General features: G+C 30.9%; 2 protein-coding genes across 2 annotated transcripts; one reads left to right on the top strand and one right to left on the bottom strand.

Annotated features, from left to right (window-relative positions):
* Positions 1 to 1,493: 1,493 nt before the first annotated feature.
* Positions 1,494 to 4,759, top strand: LOC127242761 (uncharacterized methyltransferase At1g78140, chloroplastic). Its single transcript, XM_051262447.1, has 8 exons — positions 1,494 to 1,953; positions 2,073 to 2,176; positions 2,281 to 2,421; positions 2,840 to 2,924; positions 3,188 to 3,381; positions 3,496 to 3,607; positions 4,319 to 4,426; positions 4,491 to 4,759. Exons 1-8 carry the CDS (start codon positions 1,750 to 1,752, stop codon positions 4,629 to 4,631), a joined length of 1,089 nt encoding a protein of 362 aa, XP_051118404.1. The 5' UTR covers positions 1,494 to 1,749; the 3' UTR covers positions 4,632 to 4,759.
* Positions 4,760 to 8,263: 3,504 nt separating this feature from the next.
* On the bottom strand, positions 8,264 to 9,229 carry LOC127242664 (uncharacterized). The gene has a single exon (XM_051262299.1). The coding sequence runs from the start codon at positions 9,227 to 9,229 to the stop codon at positions 8,264 to 8,266; it is 966 nt and encodes a 321-aa protein (XP_051118256.1).
* Between the last annotated feature and the right edge of the window lie 3,996 nt (positions 9,230 to 13,225).

Below are 13,225 nucleotides of genomic sequence, written 5' to 3'. Positions count from 1 at the left end.
CCGTCTCATAACTATAATTTGGGTGGGTAAAAAGTATAAGTAAAAGACCTTTTTGTCTTTATGAGTGTATTAGTGTAAAAAGTAATGACAATTGTGTAATAAAAATAAAAAAAGTAAGGATAATTTTATAGTGATATGATTATTTATTGAAATGAGACTATTGTTTTGGGATGGACAAAAATAGTAAACAAAGACTATTCTATTGGGACGGAGGGAGTACTATTCAATTCGTTCTAATTTAAAGTACTTTTATACCATTTTTATCAGTCATACTTTAAAGTATTTTATTTTTTTTAGTAAAAATAATTATATATTAATACTAAAATATTAATTTTTATTTAAGTTACAACTACTTATTCCGTCTATTTTCAATCTATTTATTTTTCTATTTTGGTTTGTCTCGTAACAAAATATCTATTTTATTTTTATTTTTAGTAAATGTATCTTCTACTAACATTAAAAATATCCTTATAACTTACAATGTATTACATAAATGTTATTACATTTATATCATATAATATTAATAAGATTATTTTAATTACCACATTCTAATATAATATTCATATTATTAAAACTTTGTACAAAAAGCCGAATAGATAGTTAAGATACGGATGAAATATACAATTGCACTATAATTACTTTATATATAAAATTAAATAAAAAAAACTTCCCCCGTCATATTGAAAAGTTACTATTTTCTATTACCGTTCGTTTCAAAACAAGGTTACCATTTCCTAATTTAATAATTGTATTACCTACCTAATATAATAAATACCATTTCAACTTACAATATATTACACAAATGTCATTATTTTATACTACACAAAACAAGGGTATTTTTGTCTTTTTTACTACACTCCAATATAATACTAATATTTAAAATTTTTTGCACAAATGCCAGTATTAAAAGTTGTTACTCCCTTCGTCCCAGATACGTGTTTACTACACTGTAGACACGGTATTTTAAAAGGGGTGTAATTAATAGATAATTAATAATGTATTAGTAAAAATAATTATCATATAATATAAATAATTATAAATAAAAATTAAGATAACTAATTAGTTTAATTAAAATTAAAAAAAATAAAATTAAAAAATTTAAAATGAGATTAAAGTGTGTAATCATTTTTCAAAAAAAAAATGACATGATATATGGAACGGATAGAAACGGCAACGTGGACATGGTATCCGGGACGGAGGGAGTATTAAATAAAAATAAAAAGGATGAATGCGCAAAGCAAAAGGAACCAACAAACACGTGACGTGGATATGATTATTCCAATTTCTTTATTCGAGATTCTCTCTGCTAAAGCTGCCAACACTCACTCCCTCGCCTCCTTGCTTTTATTTCATTTTCCACTTCACTTCACTTCACAAATTTTCATTTATTAAAATTATTATTTTTAATTCAAATTCAAATTTTATTTATTTATTTATTATTTTTATTATAGACAAAACCCTTTCAAAAATTTTCATTCATGGATTGGGCGGGCTATTGGGCCGAGTCAGTTTCGTGATCGCGTGTGCGTTTCCGTTCCGAATGGTTTTGATCACGCGGTTTCTGCACCTCCATGTTTTCGCGGAAGATGGAAGATATTTTCGTTGCTACGAACGAGTAGACGAGACGCAACCGCGCGTCGCTTTCGCCGCCTGATTTTGAACCTCTGGCCGACCATTTCACCACGCTAGGTATGAGCTTCATTCGAGTGAATGCTTATTTGTGTGTGAATCTGTTCGTTGGTGGGAGGAATGGCGACCCTGGGAATAGGCGGCAGCAAATCGGCCTTGTCGGCTGCAAAATGGCCGGTTAGACTCCGCTACAACGCGTTGAGACGGTGTTTTTGGGTGCTGAAGTCGTCTGTTTTGATTCCTTCGAGGATTTATGGCCGTCTGTTCAAGGCTCAAGTCCGAGCTTCTTCGTCCCGTTCGTCCCCCGTCGTTGAAGCTGAAACAGTAAGTGTTTACGAGGAATTACTGGTTTCTGCTTTTATGTTTGTCACTTTGTCGTTTGGTCCTGTTGAGGTTTCGAAGTTTAGTGGCTGAAGAGTAGCGCGCACTGTCTGAAAATTTAGGATCCTGTTATTGATGAGGAGAAGTTGAACATTCGGAAGAATATTTTTGCTTGTCCGATTTGCTATGAGCGAGTGATTTGGAATGGTGATCCTGACCTATCTTTGTAAGTGACTTATTTTTAGAACTCAAACTATGTTATGCACAATCCTTCAGAATTCTGACAATTTGATAGCGAAGAAGCTCGTTAACGTTGAAATGCACTTGTAGGCGGTCTCTATCTCGGTCTACCTTGCCATGTAGCAATTGCAGGAAGTCATACACTGGAAAAGATGTATATCTTGATCTAACAGTAACTGGCGGTGGCAAGGTGTATGGTGAACCCATTGCTGCATCTACTGAGCTTTTCAGGTAGAAGATATGCTTATTGTTAGAATATGGCCAATTCTGGAATAGTATGTTAGGGCAACTCTTCTCTTTTCTCATAGAAGCTATGGCAGAGTATTGAAACAATAGCTGAGTATCTAGAAAGGCTATCTATAAGGATTGTGTATGCATTCTGGTTTCTTAATGGTCCCATTGATTTCAGTTAGTTGTGTATAAACTTGAATGCTAAACATTCATGCAGAATCTCTGTTAGTTACTCTGGATAATAGATATCCACTGTTTTTGTAATGGGGAGAAGCTGAATTGTATTTTGGTTCATGTACTTGGATATTCGGAATTCTAGTTTTGATGATGATGCTGCTGTTAGTTTTGCACATTATTGCCATGGAACTACATGTTCATGAACCTTGGGAATCAAATAAGTTTCTGTTTGTGATGGCAGGTTGCCTTTGGTATCATTTCTCTACGAAAGAGGCTGGCGACAGAGTTTTTCAGTCTGGGGTGGTTTTCCCGGTCCAGAGAAGGAGGTGAACTAACTAAACTCCACATCTTTACAACAATTTAGTTTATATTCATTGATTTTGTATATGCACACATTTATAACTTTTATCAATTATCTAAGTGGTAAATCATGACGTTATGATGAAACGGGAATAACTAAGCCAATCATGTTTGTTTTAATTGATAGCCTTTCACTGGCCTGAAATAAGAAATCATGGTTCAAATTGAAATAACTATCACTGTGATTGTTGTTATGGCTTAGCTTAATTCCGATTGGCGTCAAATGCAGTTTGAATTGATTAAAGATTACCTCAAACCAGTGTTAGGCGGAAATATTATCGATGCAAGTTGTGGGAGTGGTATGTTCTCGAGACTCTTTGCGAAAAGCGGACTATTCTCCCTTGTGGTTGCCTTGGACTTCTCCGAAACCATGTTGCAGCAATGTTACGATTTCGTTAAGCAGGAAGATAACTTTCCTGAAGAGTATGTCTTTCCTGTACAATTTATTTTCTATGATTTTGTAGCTCTTTTAGTCATTTTATACAACTTTTTTGAACCATTGTATCCATGTTTTATAAGTGTCTTCCTTCGTCTCAGAAACTTAATCCTGGTGAGAGCTGACATCTCCCGCCTCCCGTTTGCTTCAAGTTCCATAGATGCCGTACATGCCGGTGCCGCTTTACACTGTTGGCCTTCACCATCAGCAGCTGTAAGCATGGCTAAATCTTACCTAACATCAAATGCTGTCTTGTAGACTTTAGGGTGTGTTTGAGTAAGAGAATAAAAATTTAAGAAAGTGTAGAGAAATGGAGAAAATTAATAATTAAGAATGTGTTTTTAATTGTTTTCTTTATAGGATTTAACTTTTTCGATTTCTTTTAAGAATAATAAATACTCCCTCCGCCCTAGTTGAAAGGAACCCTTTGGGATTTTGTAGTAAATTTAAAAATAATAGTATTTTATTGGTATTAGTGTATGATTATTTTTTCTAAAATAGTAAAATGATACTTTTGAGTGAGACAAATGAAAATGATAAAAAGATATCTTGAGTTGGAATGGAAAGAGTATATTATTCCTATCTCATAAAAATCACATCTAGATTATTATTTAAAAAAAAAATCACTAATTAAATACAATAGCTTCACTGAAACTCACTCTTGCCTGAGTCATTATTTTTTATGTCGCTTCATCTATATAGTTGTATTATTATCATTATTTTCAAAATTTCTCAATTGGATTATCTATTTTACTAAATAGGAGAATTGATTCTTATTTTCTATCGAATTCTTTTTCTATACAATTCTATTCACTGCAATAATTTATCTGCAATTCTATTCTACGTATCAAATGCACTTTTAAGTCATTAGATTAACTTGTTTTGTCCCCCTTGTGCCAATTCTACATTCAATTCGCTCTATAGGTTGCAGAAATAAGTCGGGTGCTAAAACCGGGAGGAATCTTTGTTGCTACAACCTATATTTTAGACGGCCTACTTTCATTCCTCCCTCTACGTCGACCACTACGCCAGGTACAGCTTTTCCCAATATCTGTAGTCCCGGTCACAGCTTAATTGCCATTAAACTCTTGTGCAGAATGTTGCGCAAATCTCGGGCAGTCATGTGTTTATATCCGAGGCAGAACTGGAGGATCTGTGCACAGCTTGCGGGCTTGTAAACTTTACGTGCACCCGGAACAGAAGGTTTGTCATGATCTCCGCCATGAAACCTGTATAATCTTTCTGGTACGCCTCTGCTCTCCCCATTTCCCTTTAATCTATATGGTCTTATGTGTAATCAAAATACTTAAATTGAATTTGAATATAAAGAACAAGGGGAGGGAGAATTATTCAAATTGTTTCTCATTGTCATTTGTCACCCTAATTTTTATGTGTGGACAGTGCCTGCTTATATTTACTCTATTAAGAATGTTTTATATGTACTCTCTGTGTTCGGGATGTTTATGTGACTTTCATATACAACTAAAGAATAGGAATAATATTTTGCTATAAAAGTGGATAGCTAAGAAGTAAAAAGAAGTTATTTGTGACACCTTGGCCTACAAGTTACGCAAAGTCGAGCGCGTCGGGATTGTAGACTAGCCACATAAGTCAACACGAGTTCTTCCAACACGTTTTTGTCATCACTCAAGCACACCTGGGAGACTTCCCAGAATCACTCATCCTCAAATTACTTTAGAGTAACCATGTTTAACTCTAGAGTTATTTTAATAGGGGTTTTCGAAAAAATATATGCACATTGTTGACATCTATTGAATCCATTTAATTATTATTCAACGTTGGATGTCCCGACGCTGGTTCATCCATGGGAGTTGGCCTAGCATGACCCAATATTATGAAAATTTTATTGAATAGTTAATAAAAAAAATAAGGTCAAATAGTTGGTATTTATTAAAGTAAAAGTAATAAAATTGTAAATTTATAATTTTTTTACTATGTTTGAATTATGCATAAATTTACTATAAATTAGTTACTACTCTCTCGTTTTTTTTTTTTTTTTTGTTTTTTTTTTATGTTTTTATTTTAAAATTTGAAATTTCTTGCATAGAAATGAAATAGGTGTTGTTGTGTTTGATGATTTGAAATCAAAATAGATGTCTACTTTTATTTTAGTTTTGGATTTGGAAAATTTACATGTGAAGCGTGCTTGCTATAGTTGAATCTCCTCTCTTTTTTTTTTTTTTTTTTTTTTTTTTTTTTTTTTTATAAATATCAACATACTTAATATTATAGGAAATGAGGGTGTAGTCTAACCCCTCAATCCGTTGATTTTCGGGTTCAATTTTCATCAAGTCTATTCAAAATAACACATTAAGGATATGTTTGTTTCAAATTTTGAAAGATTTTCACTATTTAAATAATTTTTTTTTTTCAAAAATATCAAATCAAATATTTATTCTTTATATTATATTAAAAATCAAATTTATATTTAAAATATTATATCATACAATAATTTAAATTCAAATTTTTTACTATTGAAATTCTAATCTAAAATTCAAATTTTGAAACAAACATACTCTAAGTGACATGGTTTGATCCGTACCGTCTGAAAATTGGGCCAGATTTTGTTATGAAGTTTCATACTTTCAGTAGCATACATGCGTTTCTGGGCCGGCCAGTTGGATCTTCTTGCTCTTTATTAAGACACCTTGATTGAATTTATTGATGTCACAAGAATATGATTGATACAACCAATATATTATAAATATGCTGAAATATGTATAAATAGCAGTGAGTCGTGACAGCCCATGGTAACGGTAATGGTAATGGTAATGTTTGGTGGTGTTGTGGTTTTGGTCTCGCCATTTCTGGAAGATTTGGAGTGCAATATTGGGAAATTATCCATCTCGCTTCGTGGAATGGAATGTGATCTCAAATCAAATCTCCTTAATCATTGCTGCATGTTAGGCTTTCTTCTACTCCCTTCGTAATTTAATATCTTCTCATATCTCTCGCTTTTTAATAATAATAATAATAGTATTAATTATTGGAGTTTAATTTATATAATCAAATATTGGAAAATGATTGCAGCAGTTAGTTGGTTGCGCTTAATAATTACTTATCTTTTAGTATCGTTTTATAATTATATAATTATTTTTATTAAAAAAATGTCGTGATAAATATTTTAATTTATTAATTTAATTTAATTTTATTATATTGTTATTTCTTATTATCTATTTTTCTTTCGGTGTAATGTATAACGTGGCAATAACGGATCATAACAAGAAAGCCTATGCTATAGTGGGTTTTTGTTTTTTTTTTGTTTTTTTTTTAAAATAAATAAAACTAAGGTTTTTTCGTTTGGTATTTTTGTTGATTTTTTTTTATAAATATTATTAAAAAATATATTATATAATACAATATACTACTATATTTTATTTATTTATAAAAAATTAACAATTAAGTTCCATAACAGAATATCTATTTTTTTTAAGTAATTGTAATATTACAAATATAATTTTAATTCATAATATAATATACATATACCATTAAGTTTATATTATACAATACTAATAACGTTAGTTTAATTTTTTTCCATTTATTTCTGCTACATTATAATATAATACTAATATTTTTAAATTTTTCTTAAAAAAGCATAAATTGAGATGGATAGAATATTTTTTTATATTATAATATAATTTTTGTATTTAATATAAAAAATTCGTATTCAAAACACAAAATGAACAACACAGCCCATATTTATTTATTTTTTGTAAGATTTAATCACTCCTTAACTATTATATGAATATTATTTTATAACATTTGTTTAAATATACATGTGGAAATGGAGTACAATACTTCTTTGTTTATTTGAAAAAATTACACTTTATATGTATTTTTAATAATCTTTTCCATAATTTATAAATTCATCTATAATAATTTTCTTTAAAAATATAAAAATAAATAATATTTTTTACATAAATGTTTTACCCTTTAAAAAAAAAATCAAAAATTTATTTGTTTATCTAGTTTTATAGTTTGTAATATTTTTGTTATTAATAACTAGCATAAAAGTTACAGAAAATGATAATTTTGATGGGATAGAATTGATTTTTTTGATAAATATATAGATTTATAATGTTTTTATTTATTAAAATGACTAAAGATATTTTATTTTTTATTTATTTTTCCTTTTTAATATATTTAGAATTTTTTTATTGATTAATAAAATTATGTAAGACTGATTTTGATATTTTTATTATTAATTATCTTTACATAAAAGTTATAGAAAATGATAATTTTGATGGATAGAATTATTGACCTTTTTGATAAATATATAGATTTATAATATTTTCATTTATTAAAATGACTAAAGATATTTTTTTTTGTTTATTTTTTATGTAAGACGATTTTGATATTTTTATTATTAATTACCTTTACATAAAAGTTATAGAAAATGATAATTTTGATGGATAGAATTATTGATTTTTTTTGATAAATATATACCTTTATAATTTATAATATTTTCATTTCAAAATACTAAAAAAAAAAAAAAAAAAAAAAAAAAAAAAAAAAAAAAAAAAACACAACTATATAGCCACTGTTTATTATTTCCAAAATTGAAATGAACAATAATAATAATTTTTTAAAAAAAAAACCACTATTTCGAAAAAAAAAATAAAAAATACACACATATTTACACAAATTATAACCTATATTGCAGCAAATAAATTATAAAAAATAAAAATAAACATTCAAAAATAAAAATATGCGCTATACAGAAATCCTACATTTCCACCTCAGAGTGAAAACCTAACAAACAATTAATATTATTATATATATATAATATATTTTTATTTGTTTTTTTAAAACAGAAAAAAAAAAATAATAATAAAAAAAAATTGATGATCATCGCTTCCAGCTTCGACTTCGAGGAAGCATGTCTCTGATTCCTCCGACGATCCACGTTTCCCTCGCAATTTCATCCGAAATTTTCGAGCAATCTCCACCGCATTGCGCCGTCACTGATTCCGGTTGTAGTTGTTCCTCCGCCGTCGCATTCTGGTTCTCACAATAATTTTCCTCCAACAGCCAGTTTTTCGCCGGAGCTGATCGGCAGCGCATGAGCATCAGGGCGTTCGGCGGCGGCGCCGCCGATTGAGAAAACTCGCCGTCGTTTTCGTCGTCGGCTAAGTCCGGTGTCACCGTTTTCCCTTTGTTTGCCTGTTTATTGGCGAATTCTGTCCCTTGATTTTCCTGCAAAATCATATACCACTTGGAGAAGACGGCGTTCGAGCTACCGTCGGTATCCTTTTTCAAACGGTGGTTTTCATCTCCATCTTCGTCTTCATCGTCGTCGTCTTCGTCGTCGTCGGAGGTGATTCCGGCGGAGGGGAAAGCGCCGAAGCACCGAAAATCGAAGCGGAGATTTCTTAGGCAAGTCAGAAATTGCATCACGTCTTTCTTAAACCCTAGCGATTCAATCCACGTCGATCGCCTCTTCTGCTTCCGATTCTTATGCATCCGTTCGATCTCCTCCATCACCGATTGCCAATTTTTGCACGAGCTCGGCTTTGCCCTAACTTTGATTTGCCCTGCGCAGGTGACTTTTGGGGACGTCGGCTCAGAAAGATCCGAATTAGGCGCTTTTGATTTCATCCACATTTGGGGGCTTCCATGGCCATTCCCAACCCCAACCCCCAATCTACTGTTAGATTTCCTCCTTAGGCGGTGGCGCCGCTGCTGCCCTGCGGCGGACTCCGGCGGTCGAACCGGACTGCAGATTGGCTTCGGAATCATGCTCAAATGAGCTCTAGAAGGAAAGCAAACAAGCAAATCAGCAGCAGGAGGTACTTTACCTTCTCTCCCTCTCATTATTTTTCGAAATTGATCACAATTCTTGCCAAATTCAGAACTGTTCATCAGAGTTAGATTCTACTTTGTGCCTTTGTTTGAAAATGGATGGCTGAATTTAAAAGAAGAGGTAGCTTTAGTTCAGAATTGGTTACTTTTGGTGATGATGTGCTTTGTTGTTTTGCTCACCATATATGTTTGTTTGGTTTCTGAAACACTACTGCTTTTATGCTCACCAGTCACATTGAGAATTGGGGTTTCACAGGTGACAGATGAGTGAGATACTCTGCTTCTTTAATGTGTGCTTGGGGGCTGGCTTTACCCTTTATTTTTAGGCCAAACAATGTGGGTATAAAAGAGGGGTTGGGGTTGGGGGGTGGGGGTGGCTAAAGTTGGTGCCCACGAGGCTTGTTTCATGATCCTAACATGACTTGAGTGAGACCCACGCCAGATAAGTCTTTCTTGCTATAATGCATTATCCTAATACATAAAGTTGTAACTACACAACAAATTAGTAGTATTATATACACATGTTTGGGTGTGTGTATCTGTGTGTAGACTTTCATCCTTCAATTCTTTCATTATAATAATTATTTGAGTGTTTGGTGGGAAGTTCATAAAAAATCCCATCTAAAAAACTACCTGCATTAGTTTGATAATGGAAGGTTGAGAAATGGTTGAGAATTCAAGGGGATAATATATATAGTTGTGATTTTAAATTCATGTCTTGTTTACAGCTGTTGATACTCGAAGCGAAGTGAAGATGTAATGGACACACAAAATATGAGAATTTAGTGATTCAGTTCGGTGAACCTACTAGGGTTGGCAGGTCGGTATTTTCACTAGTCTTTAGCACAACAAGTATATAGATGTTAAAGTAAAATACCCGAATGAGTTTGGATGAATGAATGATACATGTCTTGAATGTAAAGCCTTCATTTTGGAGCTTAACAACACTAAAACTTACTCTCTAATGTTTATATAAAATGAGTTCATGGCATCGGTGATTAGAGATGATAATTGTGTGGAAAAAGGGACACCGAAAGTGTCGTGGGAATGTGGAAAAAGGAAAGAATTGTATATGTATCTAAACTAAAGTGACTATTTTGGAATGATTAAGTGATTTAGGGCAATTTGGTATTGGCCCCTCGTTCCATTATTACAAATATTGCTTTAGGATTAGACTTATCCTCTTGTCTTTAATTTATATTCATTTAATTAGTGTGTTTATATATATATTATATATATATATATGTATGTATGTATGGGACAGCTAAATCACATTCTGTTGAAAAAGGTCTTTTTGGCTATGGGAAATTAGGTGTACAAATTTCATTCCATAATGCAATTAGAGCCAAAGGAGAATGAATGATACATGTGAATCTTGTTTGTATTGGCAACTGATTTTGGACTTGTGCCAAATACATTTCATGTAATTTGTTTTTGTTTTTTTAGGTAAGGAACATACGAAGATACTAACTAATCAACCTTGTTTACTATGGTCGATTCAAAATTGTTAGCGCGGTGAGAACTTCCCAACTTCACGATTCCATATTGTAAGAATCTTCGACACTTTTACTATTCATAACCCCTCAGTGGTTGTTGTTTTAGGCCGTATGCTTTTTTAAGATCCGTTTTTAGTGTCCGTAGCCTCATTTCCTATGCGACTATCTTCTAAAGCTAGATTGAAGTCGAAGTGTTAAAGAACCTTAATTAGCAAAACTAATAGGTTGTAAGGAAATGATTCATATGCTAAATTATGGTTATTCAACACATGAAATATAGATTCTCAGCAAGCACATGGCTTAATTAATACAGAATGTTGTGTTTATTTGTTTTATTCTATACGTGTGCTGAGTTATTATATATCATTATTTTTGCAGAAATCAATTGTAGTATGTGTAGAGCTGTAAATGAGCCAAACCGAGTCGAGCTTATCATGTTTGAATTCAGCTTGTTAAGGATTCGAGCTCCACTCGTATTCGTTCGTCATTTAGCAATTTTTATATTCGTGTTCGGCTCGGTTCGCTAAGAGAATTTTTTATTTTACTATATTTTATTTTTTTAAAAAATAAAATAAATATATTATATTTATAAAAATATATTTATTGAATAAATATAAAATTACTAATTTTTTTCTTTTTAAATAAATATTATCGAACGTTCGCGAACAAACTCGAGCTCATTCGTAAACATAACGATCTAAAATTTATGTTTGTGCTCGGCTCGTTTAGCTTAACGAATGAGTTCAAATGAGTCGAACTGAACTAAGTTCGCGAACTGCTTATTTGTTTTACAATTATAAGTATTTGATAAGCTATTGTCACTTGTTGTAGGTTTATATGTTAGTATTTAAATTAAGGTAACATATATTCTTTGTGTTGTCAATTTATAATAATTCATAATGATATGTACTTTGCTTGATCATGATTATTATAAATGGTGCTGGCCTTTTTAGGAGTCTGTTTGAAGGTAATTATTATTATTATTATTATGGTAATTATGGGTCTTTGATAGTGAGAAAGTCGATCATAAAATCAGCAGAAAATCGTGTATTGTTTGTGGTCCACAGATGGATAAAAATGTGTGGTAAAAAGTGAAGAAGAAAAAGTTTGGAGCTTTTCAATGTGCCATCTTATTGACTTTGCCAATCGAAACTAACTTGTAATCTTGCTTCTAATTATTTTAAACATATGCATACAAATAAATAAAACTTTATAATTTCGTTTGATAGATTTATTATACTCTCTTGTCAGGCTCTAAGGTTCTATTTACGTTTTGTTTTGTGTGTTGGTCTTTGAAAATCAATTGTTATATAAAAAAGTAGTTCAAATTAAAAAAAAAAAAAAATTGCATAAATACTTCCTCTTGTAATACTAATAAAAAAATATTTGTATAAAAAAAATTATACAAATATAAAGATATTTTCAATGTTAAGTACAAGTAAATATGACCTAAACTAATGACAAATTGATTATCATTTGTTAAAATAATAATAATAATAAAATTGTGAATAAATAAAATTATTTAGGGGACATCTAAAAAATTATTTACGAATTTTGGCAGAGTATAAAATAAGTAGAACTACTACAAATAATAATAATCTGAAAATTCGATAGGGGCACACAAAATATAAAGATCTGAGCCTATACATTAGATATAAGATATTTTTTAGTTGCCTGTTGAAAAATCGACCCATGCGTAAGCTTCGGTCTGACTTATTAAAATAATTTAAATTTAGATATTTTTAAAAATATATAAATAAATATATAATAAAAAATTAAAATAATATATTTTTAATCTTTGAATTCTTAATTATCAATAAAAATATTATTTTATAATAATTATTCTTATATAGATTATTACTATTTATTTTAAATGAAATTACTAAAATAAATGGTTTCAAAAAAAAATTGGGTTAAACCAGCCGATAAAGTTTGAAACTAGGATGTGTTTGGGCCTGAGTTTTTAAGTTCAATCTAAAACTAATTTGGACCTACCCGAATTTAAAATGGGCAGCCCAGGCCGCCATATTTTAAAATAAGTCAGCTAGAAATTGCCGCCTATAAAAATAACTATTGCATTTATTTGATTCTGATCTAAGTAAAATATATATATATTAGTTATTTATTTCAACGTATTGTGTTGGGAATATGATATGTGCTATAAAAAATTAAAGATATTTTATAATTGGTGTATGATTACTTTTACTAAAATAGAAAAGAGATTTGGAGTGAGACGAACAAAAATGGTAAAAAAAAGTACTTTGAGTTGGGACGGAAGGAGTAATATTTTGATATATTTTAGGCAATTTTTTATGCTAAATTTGAGTATATGCTCTTCCTGGTTTGTTTTTTTACTATGTAATAGATTTCATGGAGACAAACAGGTTATCACATTCTCACCCCCATTCACATAACTACTTCTTAAAAGGGAGAAAGAAAGAACAGGGTCGAGAGAACTCCCAAGAACACGGCAGAACGCAGAGAATTGAGAAGAGCAACGCGGACAGAACTT

This window comes from Andrographis paniculata, unplaced genomic scaffold (genome assembly GCF_009805555.1).
Source record: "Andrographis paniculata isolate CXL003 unplaced genomic scaffold, ASM980555v1 Contig87END, whole genome shotgun sequence".
In the NCBI taxonomy this organism is placed as follows: Eukaryota; Viridiplantae; Streptophyta; class Magnoliopsida; order Lamiales; family Acanthaceae; genus Andrographis; species Andrographis paniculata.
Note: the sequence above shows the minus strand (reverse complement) of the source record. Positions and strands in the feature narration are given on the sequence as shown.